This window comes from Haliaeetus leucocephalus, unplaced genomic scaffold (genome assembly GCF_000737465.1).
Source record: "Haliaeetus leucocephalus isolate CR32 unplaced genomic scaffold, Haliaeetus_leucocephalus-4.0 Scaffold240, whole genome shotgun sequence".
Taxonomy (NCBI): Eukaryota; Metazoa; Chordata; class Aves; order Accipitriformes; family Accipitridae; genus Haliaeetus; species Haliaeetus leucocephalus.
In genome coordinates this window covers 5,083,541-5,100,736 of record NW_010972676.1, presented here as the reverse complement: position 1 = coordinate 5,100,736, position 17,196 = coordinate 5,083,541, and the positions used below count along the sequence as shown (strand labels likewise).

Sequence of the window (17,196 nt, the reverse complement as noted above, 5' to 3'; positions counted from 1 at the left end):
CAGATACACATGTGCACTTTGCTTTAAAGACCTTCCCTAAACATTAAAAGGCTTCTTTCCGAGTAGGGAGCTTCAAGAATTCCTTACAAATGGTTTAATGCAGATGCCTGGAATTCATAAAGGCCTTGACACAAACTGCCTAAAATGACTGAGACGGTGGTGAAAAAAATAATGGTTTTGGTTTTAAACTTATGGTATCCAAGTATTGCTCTGGAATACAGAGAAACAAAGTCTATGCTCTCTCACTCTTCATCAAGCGACGTCCGGGTTACAGTAGCCCATGTGATTTATCATTACAGTTAACACAGCATATGTGAGCATACACATATACATAACACTCCCTCAATATTTGTTCCTCTGTTGGAGACCATCTGCAGTCCGAATGAAAATGAAACTATTCAAAGAATGTTTCAAGCAATACCCTTTTGTACTTACACATACAAGTACAAGAAATCACAAAAGTTAACTGCGCCTCAACCAGAATACAGACTTCCACTGATACACAAGTTAACGTTGCTTCCTTTTCACTTTCCTTCTCTACAGTGGTCTTCTATGACATGCATCATAATAACTAGTGCTGTTAAAAATTAAGAACATATCCCTCTTGACAAAGTTGACAAATTTTTCTAGTGGGCACATTGGCTTGCTAGAACGTTTATAATAATCCTTGCAAAACGAGGTCTGGAATGTGACATCAGCACCATTATACAGGATGCGGATAAAGTGCTCTTTGGGTCTCTTCCCATCCTGCCACAGCTCAAAAACTAATCTGGCAGCAAATCTAGGAAATCTGGCCTCTGTAATGCCTAAGGCACTAAGAACAGGTGACAACGTGACATCATGTGCAGAGTAAAGAACAAATACTTCTTCTTTCTTGCCTTCTGCAATACGCTGCAGCCGATTAACAGTCTGGTTGAGGAGAGGATGAGTAGCCAATAGTGCATACAAGAAATAAAGTTTCTTTTCCTGTCTTTCTCTCTCATCCTCCAACTGATGTCTTTTGATTACTTTGAAGTGTTCCATACCAATGCAGCCAGTTTTAGTACACGGAAAACTGACATTGTGGCAAAAATAGCACAAGAGAGAATCTATTGGGTTAGAAGCTCTCAACTGCCTGGTGCGAATGCCTACAATCTTTGCCATATCCACATATATTTTCTCCAAATCATTGTTTTTCACCCGTAAACTGTACTGTCTGCGCTGTTCCTCTTCTAGGTAGTGGTTTCGGACAGGACAGTCGCAGCTTCCAGAGCAAAAAATGGTGCTCCACTGATGCCTCAGGTTAATTTTCTTCCAGTCAAAATCTGGCAAAAAAGTGTAGAGCAGCGCCAACGCACTCTGCAGGGTTCGGCTTTTTCCTGTCGTCTCCAGGTAGAGCTGTTTTGCTGTCCAGTCGCTCAGAAGCAGTTTATGTTTGCTTATATAAATTTCTCGTAATAGTTGTCCATTTCGCAAGTGTTGTACAACCCCTGAAAGAGAATTTTTTTAAGAAATTACAACACATGATTAGAAACTTCTTAGTTTTGCAGAAAAGAAAATACAGCTAGCAGTCTTATTGATAAATGAACAATTAGTTAAAAGGTTATGAACTTCAAAAACTGAACTTCACCTATGCTTGACTATTAGGAAAACTGCATGAAATATGAGATACCTGCTATTCTTCAGTCTCTCAGACTCTAGGAGCTAAACTGAGATACAGATAGAAAAAGCTGGTTCCATAAAATTTAAAACCTTAGTGGTTTAATATGTGTTCTTTGGACTAGAGACACAGACTGAACGGGTCTAACATCACTATAAAAGAAAGATGACTATGAAGATGGATCCAGACTGCACCTGAGTCAGGGTTTCAGACAGGCAGTGAATGCTGCAGATTTATGGCAGCCAGTAAAACTGCTAGCAGTCAGGAAACAAATACAGAGAATGTAAACTAGTGTGTAAACTCACAAAACAGAGTGGTGAGGTGTGGCAACCACATCAAAACTTCCTTCTCCATTTTTCTTCAGGAAATACTCAAACTGCTTGATAATTCTTACACTAATGTTCTGCCTTTACCTAGCTGGAAGAGTGTGTGTATCCTTCTCACAAGCCAAAACGTTTACTCCAGAATCTACCTTGCTTGTGTTATCCTCCCAAAGCAGCAAAGCAACAGGCATGAACCCTTTAGGCACTAGAACACCTATATAACTTGGTACAAGCAACAGGAACCCCAAATACTAGCTCAGTTACAAGCCATGTGCAGTGATGAATCCAGTGTCACACACAACATGCTGTATTAGAAAGAGTTCCTTGGTAACCTGGCTAGATTTCTCCTGATGTCACTTTGCGAGACTTGACACTGGCCTAACACAAATATTTCTTCTGATGGGATCCCAAAACATATGAGGATTTGACAGGCAAGTTTTGGACTAAAAAACGGATTCCTTGAAAGACAGTTGGCATGAGAAAAATGGTGCTAGCTCCCCAGATATTCAACACTCTTTTCATTCTCTCTAGTCAGTCTCCAAACCCATTGACAACCCAGAACCACTATGATATGCTCTTTCAGTCAGTGGTATTTAAGATAAAAAGAGCAACACAGTTAAAAGCAAGGTGTGGGAATAAAACAGAATGGATCAATGGTAAAATCTGAAAAGACACAGGAGAACATAGAGGTACTATTAATGTGAATTTTTAAATTAAATTAATGGATGTTGAAGAGAAAAATCCACGTAACTAACCCTTTTCACAATCACATTTCTACCCAGTTGTGCAACAGTATGTTTCCACATGTTTGTGGGAAAGCACTTCTGTATTTTCGTTTTTGATGCACTGATATGAACACATGCAGAAGAATACGTGCAGCAAACAAACACAGGGACTTCAGTTCATACCAGTTCAGCTGGCTCTTCTGGGTGGAGAACACAAACAATTCCAAGAGCTGTGGAATCTGGGTAAATCTGTTTCTTACAAATCAGCAACTTGTTTCTATACTTCTGTCCTCTTACCTTTTGCTCCCCTCATATTTTCTATTGCCTGCTGACAGCAGCCCCAGATCTTTTCCAAATGGCCCTTTTATCAATGCTCTGATCCAGCACTACCTTGTTTCCCTCTCCAATCCCAAAACTTTTGTCTCTTTCTAATATTCCCAATACCCCCAGCACCACAATAGTCCCAAGCTCTCCACATACTTTCTTCTACACAGTCAAATCCCTGACTGTAACACTTCCAGTTACCTCCCATCTCCCCTACCCTTTTTGTACAGATAAACTAAACAGTATGCTCACTAGCAGAGTTCAGCAGCCTCTCTCTCAGTGGTAGTATTGATGAAGTCTCAAAACTTCATTTTTTGAAAAAGTTGTTTGGAATTTAATTGCTGATATTTCCACATTTTCTCCCAATAACTAGCTCAGCAGAACTGATAGATTGAACAAGAAAATGAAACTTCATCTTCCTGTGGTGAAAATACACATAAATAATTATGCCAGAAAGCGCACTCTTGGAACTTCGTTACAAAGCTTGGGGGTGTGGGGGGAAGGAAAAAAAGCATCAGGTATGTACAGTTTTTCTATTTCCATAATACAAGCATCAAATGTGTCTGTTACATCTGAATCTTTTGCAGGGGACACAGTAGTTACATCACAGGTAAAAACTGGCAACTAGGTGTTCTTCAGTTCCAGGGCCATTCTGAATTACAAACCAATCAGCAATAGAGTACCAGATCTCCCTCAGGAGGGATTGAGCAATGCCATTTTTCACAACAGTGACAAGGAAAGGTGCTCCAACTTGTTACAAATAAAAAGTGTGATCAATCTGTAACAGAATTGGCAAGCGTGGTTTCTAGAACCGTTAACACTTTTACAGTAGAGAGTCTAATACTTTATTCATATCCCAGCATAACCTAGGCTATGACCAACATTATAAGCTTCCATAAAAAAACATTTATTTCAATGTAAAGAAAAACAGAAGATCCCTCCTCCTACAGACTGTATTTAACAGAGCAGAAGAAAAGATAAAGCTACTATGGAAACTTACCTGTCTGTGTAAGCTCTCCCATTTCACACAAAGAATGACTAGGGTAACGAGGCAGGCTACTTAGGGAACCATCCATTTGGGCTGCAGACCCTTTAGACATATATTTAATAAAAGCTTCAAGCTGAGGATGAGAAGGCTTCCTAGAGAGGTAAACCAAAATGTGAAAACTTGCAAAAGCATATGGGAAAACATCTCAAGAGAGTCAAGTATTCTAAGTATGTCAGCTTGGAAATTTCATGGTGTGAGATTATTTCCCACTGAGACAACATCTGCTCTTAGTCAGGACTTCTGCAAGTATCCAAAAGAAATCTAACTACTTACTAACTACCAAAGACCTATAGGGAAACCAGTATCTTGTCATGTTAAAATTATGATAACTTTTGGTAAGTAATTTGGAGAGATTTTTTTTTTTTTTCCGAATGCAGTCACTAATACTGTTGTAAATTAAAAAAAAAAAATCCTTACCAAAAAAACCCCTCTCTCCAGTTTCTGAAGTACCACTGCATTTTAACACCACAGCCAAAGGCACTGACAATCTAAATGGGTTCAAATAACCGATATTTTTAAGTGGATGATCTTGGAATAAGTTTTGTAATGTACAATGCTGACTACAGTCTCAGCCTTTATTTCTAATTACTTCAGGCTTCAAATCAAATAGCACATGTAGCCTCAATTAAGTGGTACCCAGAAAGTTGTATCCAGTGGCCCCATTAAAATTGGAAGTCATTGTTTTTGGTATTGTACTATTCCCCAGGAAGAAAGAGTCCAACACTGCTGGACACTTAAACAGATAAGATACCCCCACAATGGAAGTAATGAACACAACCAGAAAAGAGATACATGCAAAAAAGTCTAGGTTAACTCACTGAAACATAATTCTAGTCGGAGAAAGAATGTTTAGATCTCCTAAGCTGGTCTGCAAATTTCAAATACGCTATAGACTCAGTTCACTGTTGTATGGCTGTGCTGAAAATTACATATACAAAAGAGTCCACAAACAATGTAATCAAAAGTGATTTAAACCTTTAAAATAAAATAAAAAAAAAAATCTATGATCACACTTCTACAACAGAAATACATTACGTAAGTAGGGATTTCTTTGTTAAATGTCAACGTTCAAGAACTGTCACACAGTCACCTCTCTACTTTTGTGCAGAACTGAATCAGAAACTATTTGGTAACCCAACTCTGCCCCAGATGGTTCTCATTTTAATAGGACTTTCAGCCTGAATACGGTAAATATTTTTTAATGTTACTCACCAAAAAAAAAAATTATATATATATATATAAAAAGAAGATCAATTTTCTCAGAGAACTTCTACAGAAGTCTGAGTTTTGTGTTTATTGTTCACATTTACAGTTTGCTAGAATGATAAACTGTTTTGATTCAAAAACCTCAGGTCTAAAAAAACTTCCAGAGTCACAAGAACCACAAGAGGGAGCAATAACACTACTAAAGTATGAGTAAGTGTCAGGAATCAAGTTTACAAAGACATTCATGCTTACATAGAAGAGCCAACTAAGAAACTCTCTTAAATTTGAGAAAGCACCTCTTGTAGAGCTATGCTCACAGCATGTGCATACAGGAGGTCTCATAAGAATCAGTGCCTCTGTCAACAGAAAGGTAGTTCATTGTCATATCATTTTATAAAACTGGAGTTTCCCAGTATTTAATTTACCCTCAGGAAAAAAAAAATCTTGGGAGGAAAAGGTTATGATAAATTATGGTATAACTGCCAGTAAGAAAAAAAAATGCAAAATGAGACAAAAAACAAGATGAGAGAAAAAAAAGAAAGTAATTTTTTCATTTTTACTTTAAATTGAAAGGAAAACTAACCACTTCATGACATTCTAAATCCACAGCTTCTTCTGTGTATTATAATTTTAACAATGCAAGTGAAGATTAATATTTGAGAAGCAGAGGTACATAAAAAAATGCTTTGTTCCTTTCTAAAGCAGTGGAGATTTCCTGTTGTCCTAAGCATACATTAGAATGCTTAATCTAGCTCCAGATGTGAATGTCAAACAGAACTTTCTGTACATGTCACTATTTTCACAGCCCAGCAGTGCAATCTAAAAATGGAAGAACTAAGTTGCAAAAATTAAACTCATTAGCAAATAGCTTTTTAGCGTTACAGACATAGCAGGCTGAACTACCAATTTTCTAAACTTTGTCCTTCAAAAAACTCTAAACATGAATAAACTGTCAATCATCATTTTCCTTAAACCCCGTTTACTTAATTAGCAAGTTCTGCAAATACTTGTGCAAGAAAACTAAAAGAACTGCATTATCCATTCTGCTGCTTTGCTTACAAAAACCTGAATTCTAGCAGAATCAAACCTGTAACTGATGAAACTGTCAGCAACCACTTGTGGGAAGGAAGAAAGGAAAGAAGAAAAGTATTTATTGGTGCTCTGCAAAAAGCTTCAGCTAAAAAATGGCAGGCAAGATAAACTAACTTCCAAGATATAATAATAAAATGTATAGTAACTCATAAAATTATATATTAATGTATTAATATAGCTTTTCATACACATATGTAGATGCAAGTTACTTAACTTTGAATTATATTATTTTTAAAGTGAGCACAAGTTAAGCACATGCTTGCAGAAGTGAATTACAAAATATGACATATTTCTGAATATAAATTCAAAGCTTACTACTTGTTAAATATATTCTAGGGGAATTAAAAAATAAAAATCAAACGGTAGAAATAAGAACCATTCTGCTTGAAGGGGACAGACATTTCAGGCTACAATGTATTTTTTATCCTGAATGTAATCTCTATGTATGTAACCAAATTCTGAACATACCTGCAATTCTGATTAACCCTGTACAATTGAGCAAATAAAAATCTATTTTTCTCAACAGCAAAATTCACACCACCACTCAGGCTACTAGCTAACAAATGATTCCCCTCCCCACCCCAAGATTTCTCTTCTATTTAGACTACAAATCCTCTTGTTGAATTGGCCAATTTACAGATGCTGCAGGAGATGGAGTATCTAGGCAACACAGCTAGCTAAGACTGCTGGGACTGTTTGAGCAGGAAGCAAAGAAAATTACTAAGTCGTATAGTTGAAAAGACTGAAATAGCCTTAAAATTTTATTTCCATGAAAGTAACCAGAAAATAAAAAAGAGCTAAAGAGACATCCTTCTGTAATTTTTTGAACATTATGATGGTAAGCTACCACATTTGGGAAATGTATTAATACAATAAATATTTCAAATTTTGTCAGAACATGGAATGGCTTTTCACCTAATATCACTAGTTATAGCCATACTTTTCCTAATTTTGAACATTTATTTCCCATTTTTAATGTCTGTTAATTTGCCTTTTAATGATTTTATTTTTATAAAATAAAATTAATTTTATCTGTAACAACACCAAGGATGCTTCTTTTCTCTCAAATAATGAAATCAGCTTATCTTTTTGTCATTTACAAACTAAACACTGGGATAGTAGATCCCAGATTTAATAGTGTAGTTTTCATGCACCAGCATTAAAATGGACCAACATTTAAATCCTTGTTCAAAATTTAAATATCTTATTTGTAAAAGTCTTAAAAAGCTTTGATACCGAAATGTCATCTCTTTACTGCTACACTGTAACCAGTGTACACAGAAAGAAATCATACTCTGCAACTATTTGAACTATATGTGTATTTCTGCCAGCAACTGAGCTGACATCCTTCATTAAGTTTCCTTTTCCCTTGAGGAGTTTATAGATACAAAAACGTAGAGGTTTTCTTCATTTTTGTTTTTTGGTTTGTCTTGGGGTTTTTTTTGAGAGAAGCAAACACTAACTTGCTGATTGTTCTGAATTAGGACAGCCAAGTGAGAAATATAGTACCAAAGGGAGCATATGCACATGACACCTCAGAAAATGTGCTGGCAGATTTTGGATGACTTAGCTATAATGGCACAAAATACTGCATCAGAAACATGCATGAATATATATTTATTGCATCTATTATATACGTGCAAAGGTATGAAATATAACTCATGCAGCTCAACATTAAGGTCAAACATACAGCAAAGCCTCAAATCTCACATAGCAGCACAGCAACTTTGTTATAGGGTGGTTTTGCACCCCCACGATACTAACCAAATTCAAGACTTCAAGGTCAGTATTTAGGAACTGCTATGGGAGACAGTGGGGCTTTCTGTCCCTGGATAAAGTGATGCTCGGGCTGAGTGCATGGAAGCCTCTTTTGGTAAGAGGCTAGCTCTTTAAACCAATTACTTTTGTAGTAATAATGATGATAATAATAATAGTAATAATAATACTACTAACAATAACAACATCACAGGATGAAGACCATTGCTAGACTTGACAGTTAATTCACAGAGCGAGAAGAAAATCATCCTTGCTTCTCAGGGCTACTTGTCTCAGGACCACGCAGGAAAACATTGCTATTGATTTATATTGACTACTTGTGAAACATTTTCTTACCTCGTGATCCTCATGAGCAGAAACTGTTTTTATTAAATAATTAATGCATAAATAGAAATCAGATCTAGAGCAGAGTTTTGTTCCTCCTTTAGGCCTAAGCTGCAAATCAGACCCAACAATGTCATTTTTGGTAAAAACTCCTCACCTCTCAATCCTTACGTTTATTAATTTTAGGACTACTTTTGATCAAAATGAATTCCTGGATAGGAACAGGCTGAGATTCCTTTAACTTTCTTTCCTATCAAAGCTATTGGACCACTGAACGATTGCCTTATTTCTACTATGTATACTGCAAAATGAAGTACAGTGTAAGACTTGTTTCTTCAACAAACCTGAAGGTCAACAAACCACAGCATTCAATCTGTCCTCTGACTCAGTCAACTGAATACTCTTTTGAAACACTTACAAACCTAAGACTACATATCTATAAAAATTGCGATGTTAATCTAATTAAGATGAAGTACAGAATTTAAGAAACAGATGTGGAAAGACATTATCTTGATAAGGCTACATGCAACTACAGTTTGTTTAATAATTTACATGTTCATAAAAATTCAAGAGTGGCATAAATAATGTACCTTCACCACGACATAAGATGCTACAGAAAAAGAAGTATGTTTGTCAAGGTTATGATTAAAAGAGAAACTGCGATAGAAGAAATACTTAAATTATTGAGATCAATTACTAGGAGTCATTTATTTAAAAGCTAAAACTGAATAGTTAATCAAGTAGAAAACTAACAGCCAATTACCTCAGGAAAGAACTTGAGGTGGACACTGATACAAAGGAGTTATTGATTTTTTTTTTTTTCCCTTCCCAAACAGCATTTATCTATGCAAATGTCACTTTTGATAGTAAATGCAGAATTTGTAAAAGCCAAGAGGACCAAGCTTCTCAACAAGGAGCTGCAGAACCTTCAAGTGTGTCACTTGGTGATCACGCCAGGCACACACCAAGCTTCCGGACAAATGAACATTACCTTTTTGTAATGATATAATACCAGATTCTGTCTGCTAACTGTACCAAAAGCAAGCCTCTTTTCTCTTTACTCAAAGTACAAAAAATGATATTATAACTTCAAGCAAAAATAACATGTGTTTTCTGTGGTGTTCAAGTAGACAGAGTATTAAATCAAAGGACTACACTGTTGCCTTTTTAGAAGGCAAACGAATGGAAAGAGCCATTAAAAACAACAATAGATTACTGCAGTCTACAAAAGAGAGCCTAAATACAGCATTAGTACTGTTGGGGCTTATTTATTGATAAAGGTCTTACAGCTTTTACAGTTCTATAACAAACTCTATAGCGATCCAGTCTACTTGACTGCTCTTCTGAGTCTTTAGAGAAGTCAGAAAAGTCCTCAGGAGACCTATCTTCACCTAATTCTGGTCTGGATCATGCTTTAACCTCACTCCAAGTCAAATCCACACCTCCTTTAGCTCACAGTATGATACTTGCCTCTCCCACAATTGTCTCTCTCATTTTTCTGGCAGTTTCAAGACATGTGCATATTGAACCTAAAATTCAAATATTTGTTACTAAGCTTCTTATGATTACCATCAACATCTCTCAAAATGCCTTAAAGCATATGCTAATTAAGCCAGCATACTACCAAATTATAGCAGTTTTCTGAAATCATTGTAGCATCTTCCAAAAAGCATTTCTTCTTTATCTCATATACAAACTCAATGAAGAAACACTGCATATTTTTTTACTTTTGACACTATAAATTTAAGATACAAAGGGAAAAAGAAGTGGGAGATTAATTTATTCCCCCCATAAGCACACACTACAATGAAAGGATTTTCATAACATCATTCAATTAATTTTCTTGAGGGAAAACAAGTATATATTATTCAGTTCCCTTTAGAAATTCGCATCCAGAACAATGAAAATAATATTAATCGAAGTTTAGATGGAAGAAACCTCCAAAGCATTTAATCCATTTGCTTATATTCGTGTCACACCTATACATCACAATCCATAATTCACAAAACCAAAGCGTGACCTCAAGGCTATTTTGCATATCCATTAGAAGTCCATGGGGCTGTAGCATAATCTGCTTAATTAATGAATTCCATCAGCTGAATGCCAAGACAAATAAAGAACAGACTGAATATGAGCAGCATACTTATCTGAAACTAAAGTCCAGAAAGCTTAAACAAGCCAGGCTTTCAATCAGACATCTCAACTTAATTATACAGCATCAAAAAACCTTCAGTTCAAAGGTAGCAATTATATACCTTGTAATGCTCTCAATATAAATACGTTTACAATCGAGCACCAAATTTACATCACAAAGGAAGGAATATAAGCTTGACAGCCAAACGCGGCAAATAGCTTCCTGATGTTAAAGTAATAAATGTTCCATTCAAAACAATGGCATAAACAGTAATAATTCCAGCTTTATTCAGAAAGGTGAGCTTTAACACATCTGGGCAGAATGGTACAGAGCCAACTCCTTTAATCTTTCTGCTGCCCTTTCAAAGTCGGCCGTGAGATTTTATTTTACATAAACCTTGCTCTCAAGGAGACAACGTCTTTTTGGTTCTCCACTCATTTTTAGCAGCTGTGAATGGTAAGGAATGTATCATCTATACATTGATGTTCTAATGCTTCATAAATCAGTAACAGCCAAGGGTATCGACACTGCTGGCCTTCTCGCATCCTGGCACTATGCCCTCTTAACTGCTTGACTTGGTCATTCTGTTGGCAGTGTAAAAAGCTGCACTACTTCTTTGCCTTTTATGGATAGTTTTCCTGACTCCAGGGCCTTCATGTTGTATTCCTTGCCTGAAACTGGAGTGGAAATAGCTACAAAAGCTTCTCCAACAAATACAAAACTGAGGTTTTGTGTGGCACTGTAATATTGGGAAATACAGCTACTCATCCATTGTCACTTGCAGTTAAGATCTTTGCAATAAAGTTTTCTCACATACATTCTAATGTGACAGGTATTGAGCCAGATCAGAAGATCAGAGCCTTTAAGAACTCTGAAAGGAATCTGGACCATATTTCTTTACTTAGTATTTCATGCTGAAAATAATCTCACCCCTTCAAGGCAGGTCATTAAAAATGTTATTGTAGCTATTAGCAAGAAATTAATTGCCGACAACTCTTTGGCAGAGATAACTGGAGTTTGGTCTCCTGTCCGCCATCTCAGGGCTGCATATCTAATTTCAGAAAGCCAGTCAGCTTGCAGCAGTCACAGAACACTGTTGGGGTTGGGCACCTCTCAAAGAATTCAAACTTCCCTTGGAGGATGTCAGATGAGGTCACTGAATGCCACTTCTTGACAAAACAAGCCTTTTGGTGGAATCTGAAGTATGAATAAAGAAGTAGCCAACATGATAGCAGAGGGAAGTTTAAAAAAAAAAAAAATTGCACTATGTAAAAGGTCCTATACCACTACCACTTAGAAAACTTGTTCAGTATAGTCATAAAATCAGGTATTTTGGTTTGTATTCATAGACAGGCATTCCAAAAGATTAGTCTCCTTTCAAAAATGAGGACATGGTTTTACTCAATTTCTGAGTTTGATACTTGTACCAAGCAGCTAAGAAAGATCTAAGTACATATATACACTCTAAAAACAGTGAAATTAGAAGCTATTTGAATCTTCCGAATTCCAATGCCATGTTAGCTGTAAAAAGCAGATTCCTCATGTCTATTTTTTCTTCCCATTTTGCTCTTAAAAAGGTATACATACATTTTTATATGTACACTTCTATATATTGTAGACAAAAGTGTATATATGTCGAATATTGTATTTTTCCTCTGTTTAGAGGAAAAAAAGTTGTGAATTTTCCTCTGTTTAGATCTTCATACACAATGCAGGCAGATAGATACGGTAGCCTGAACATAACTCAGGAGCCCCTAAATCTGTTTCCTATGACCAGGTAGACACAAAGATGGGCTAAAACTGACGTTGGTTTCAAACTTCCATAGGGTTACACCAACCACCGTAACAGTAGCTTGCTTCAGCAATAATGGTTACTTTTCAATTACTCGTGCCAGAATAGCATTATAACACTGACTACAACTGAAGGCAGCATTGCAAGCCTTGCAAATTTCAGGACATCTACTAATAAGAAGGGCAATTTCCTTTACGCAGCCAGATATCTGAAAAGCAAAGCAATATATTTCAGCTTCCTTCAGAGAAAGATCCAATTTGCTGATCATTTTCTGCCAGCCTTTGTGTCCACTACTGCATGTATCTAGTTAGCAAGCCTCTCTCATCAATCTTCCCATCACCTTTACAAGTATGAGATGAGGCTACACTTAATAATTAGTTTCAGGTATTCTTTCATGTCACTTCAGCATATTTTAGCAACGCTCCTACTGTGCAATATTACTCCTGTGTTTGGGTTTTAATATACTTGAAGTAGAAAGTGACACAGTACCAGATATGAAAATTGGTTTGGTTTTTTAAATGGAACTGCCATAGACGAGCTAATCACAAACCTGAAGTGTACCATAATCCACCTTCTCCTTCAGAAAGATTCTTTTGTTAAAAGCCCACTTGAGGAAAAGCTGAAAGGACAGAGTATTCCAGATATAAAAGATAAAATCATAAATGCTAGTGATGACAGGAAGCTACTAAAATTTTAAGGAACATGGCCCATGAATCTATCAAAACAAAAACTGCGCGTTTGATATATCTAAGTCAGAAATGCACTTTCAGTGTGCCGTTAACACATTCAGCATGACAGAGCAAAGCTAGTTCTGAGTAATTCTACACCAGAAAAGCAAGAACATTATTTCTTTAAAGACAGAGGAGATTCCATGCTATCCTGGAAAAAGGTATTTATTGGTATATGTAAACTGCTTTGTATACCAGTAGGTCAGGAGATCTACTATGCCTCTTTTCCTGAGTAATGTATGCAAATACACAAAGCAGATGCAGCCCCCAGTCACTGAATCCCTACACAGACTCTGCTGAGTGGGTGCAGAGCTGCCTAGAGGCTTTGCTAACATATCTCATCGTTTTTCTTGATATTCTTCTTTTACCTGTAAGTATTCAGTAGGTTCACTGGAAAGTCCTCAGCTGGGAAAAAAAATAATAATAATACCACAGATCCTACTTAAAAGGAGAAAAAACGCATGTAATCAAGCAAGCTAGGACAAAGGTTGGTGATTTACATCATCACTCTTTATGTCTACTGCTCTACACTATAATTCATCTTTATCAGTGAATAAACTCTAAACAAGAAAGAAAGGTTCTTCCACACGGAAGAGAAGCAATTCACATCATATCTACAGCTCAGACCGTTCACGTATGAAGACAAGCATCAGCAAGCTACAAAGACATGATGTTAGACAGAAGCACACTATATTGAAACAGAACAGTAAATCATGTTTTAACGGCAGGCAGACACAAGTAACTTATGTGATAGTTTTAAACAGCGAGTGGTAACTACAGGAAAAGGGTAGCTTTCAAGTAGCAAACAGTGCACTTTCTGTTTAACTTCTACTTTAATAGTTAAACTTACAACCCCCATTTTTTTTCCCCCTGAACTTTGACACAAATCATTAATTTAAGGGAACTCTGATAACCTATATTTCTAAAAAAAGGAAAAAATAATAATATAAGACACAAATATCAATTTTCCTGTGGTAGTGACGAACTGAGACCTTTTTGTATTCACACAAAAGGAAGCATGCTTAGCTGAAATGGTAGAGACATTTCTCAAATGCTGCACTTATATTTTGAAAATGTGTACAAGCTTATCTAAGACAAATGGTAACCTAAATATTCAATTAAATAGCTTTTGCTTTTTAAAGAAATACCAAGAATTTCTTCTGGTCTGAACTGGTAACAGGTAATAGCTCCTGTTTCAAAGGAAGTATTGCACACCACTGATATAGGGTTGGATTATTTTAATCCACAGCAATACACAAAGATCAGAAGTCACAATGTACCTGAAGCTGCACAAGTTGTTTCCTGAAGAGGAACAAAATAATCATCAAGCAAAACACACACTTAATGATAAAAGCCAGGAATTCTACCTGCTAGGCAGCAACATACAGTCAATGTCAGGTCTCTTTGTCTTGGGAATGGCATATAGCGGATACCTATCGCCATGTCGAATCAACACTTGAACTGATACTAGCTTAAAATAATGAGGTGCATGACCTAAAGTGAAGAAAGAGAACAAAAAAATAGTATAAAAAGTTAAGTAAATGTTACCTAAATCTTTCCCCTGCACATGTTTTATTTAAGAAAAAAAAGCATGTATAATTAGCTTGCTAGCTTTGGTATTGCAATGAAAGAAAGCCCCCACAAGAAATGGTAATTTACTGTCCCAAGAAAGATTTCACTTTAAATTGCAAGACAACTTATACAAGACTCAGGTTCTTGGCACATTCTCCATAATACATCTAAAGTCCAACAACCATACAAGACATTATTCAAGCACTGAACTCTGACAACATGATAAGGTTACACCACTTCTACAATGCCTCTCTTCCAGACCCCTATCCAAGTAGAATAGTGTAGTGACGGGTTTTGCAGCATGCCTAATTTGGAGCCTTTTGATATACTAATTTGTAATTTATTTTATATGCATTAGTGGGATATGCTAATAAGGGAATTCATTCAGACTAACTTGCTGCTGCAGCTGCTATAGGGTGAAGAATGCAAATGTGCCTTTTAGCTGACTATGTCTAATGGTTTGGAGTTCCAAAATTAGTTATTTCTGGAGTTTTTTCAGAATTCCAAGTCAACTGTTTACAATGCAGCTCACTTGTAACATGAATTACAATTCATATATTAAATAACTATATCTCTTCCATGCCTTTCAACTTTAGGCCTCCAGTTGACCATTGACTGATAACAGAACTGCTTCCAAACATCAAGACAACAGAGAAGATACAAAGGAAAAGAAAGAAGAGGAGCATATTTCGAATGATTTAATGTAATTCAGCAACCAACTAGCGTTTGCTGTACGTTCTCCAAGCACCAAAGAACTGACAGTGCACAAAGTTATCCTTTCCAATGACAGCACATAGAAACAAGCAACTAAACTGTCATTTGCATTCACAAAGCTTACCTTCCATGCTGCGTTCAGCAATGGTAGGAATATTGCAGTAAACATGAGCTTCATAAACAGGATCTATTGCAGGAGGCTCAGTCAGCAAATCAGGCATTATTCTCTTTCGGCTTTTAGGATTCAACCCATCTTCCCTGATGGGGTTTACTGGGATTAAATGCACTGAAAGATACAAAACATACACCATATAACTTTAGGAGGGTTTAAGGACATATAGGACTTTTTTTTTTTTTTTAAAGTAATTATACACAAAGACTATGGTTTCCATGAAAGGATGCCACTGTACGGTACAGACCTTTGTCGTGAATTTTTCATGATTTACATAGTCAAGAGAGCTCTTTAGCAAAGTCAATACCTGGCTAAGACTACAGAAATACCTCTGGATGTATAACAACTCTGCCTTCTGCACTCTTCTTGAAGCTGCTTTTTCTGTCAGTCCCTCATGAAGGTCTAAGAGCATGAATAGGAAGAAAAGGGCCATAAAAAGAGCCAGCTGCCTCTCAACGTTGTAACTTAAAAACTGACATTGAAGGATATCAGCAAAAGACACAGCACAGTTACTATGATGGTACTACAAAACCACTGGGAAAACAAAGTAGTTCAGATTGAAGGGGCTGGATTGTCCATCATTTTCCTTACTCATCCCTGCCCTTACATGGCTACCTTGCCAGCCTTTAAATAATCTGACTTATCTAAAGAAAACACACACAAAATATATTTGTTGAAATGTAACTGAGACTACCACAAAAAAATGTTAAATACAAAGAAATGCAGTTAATGCTTACACACAGCAGGGAAATTAACAGAAATGCCACCACTAAGTCTTCCGACATGTAGAAGCATGCTGAAGCTATCTGAATTTAAGGCCAGGGTTGTATTGACAATGTCTCTTTACCTTGCCTTGATGTGAAAGCACCAGTTCATTTATGAGTCTTACAAGACTACACTTGTAATAACAAATGCCCTCTTTTTTTTCTATTAGTATTCTCTGGTATTTGAACAGGGGCAGATTTAGAGGTGAAAATGAGGAGGAAAAGCGTTTGTATTTTTACCCCTATTAGTCATCTGTGGTGAGAGGTAAAAAAGACAGACAGACAGGAGAACAAATTTCAAAGCAGAATTTTACTAATTCTTCTGGGTCAGTTCCTCAGTTGCATCTTGACTCCCAGTCCTAATTTTAGAGGTGAATTTGTTCCTCAATAGAGTTGTGCAGACAAAGAAAACCAATGAAGACAGCAAACTGAAGTGAAACACACAAAGGTTTTAAGAGCATGTAGCTGTTAATGTAACACAGACTCTTCATTCTTACACTACACTTCAAATATTTTTATGTGGTTTCTCTTTGCCTGCCAAAACCAGAATTCAAGCATTTTCCATACCCTTGCTAGTGCTGTTGACATGGCTAATACCCACAAAGTGCAGTGACTTTAAACCTTTCCTTAAGCTTTTTCAGATTTTGCATACAATGGCCCAGAGGACCGTGCTTGGTGAGAATATTAAACTGTAACTCCGACTTTGGCCACAAACTGCAGAGCTCAGCTGCCATTCCAGCATTTATCTATCAGATTCATTTTTTAGCTCCTTCCATGCTAAGACTCACATGATTGTGAGACATTGCAAAGCACTGACCAAGAAACTAGCAGTAACGCAGAGCCTTGGCAATGTCTCTGAGGCT

General features: G+C 36.6%; 1 protein-coding gene across 1 annotated transcript in view; it reads right to left on the bottom strand.

Annotated features, from left to right (window-relative positions):
* Window positions 1-537: 537 nt before the first annotated feature.
* The window catches only part of PXYLP1 (2-phosphoxylose phosphatase 1), a 39,826-nt gene continuing 23,167 nt past the window's right edge, over window positions 538-17,196 (bottom strand). The window contains exons 2-5 of the mRNA XM_010568268.1: window positions 15,522-15,683; window positions 14,479-14,605; window positions 4,012-4,151; window positions 538-1,469 (exon numbers count right to left, since the gene is read on the bottom strand). Of these exons, the coding sequence (XP_010566570.1) occupies window positions 538-1,469; window positions 4,012-4,151; window positions 14,479-14,605; window positions 15,522-15,683 (1,361 nt within the window). The remainder of the gene's footprint in view (window positions 1,470-4,011; window positions 4,152-14,478; window positions 14,606-15,521; window positions 15,684-17,196) is intronic.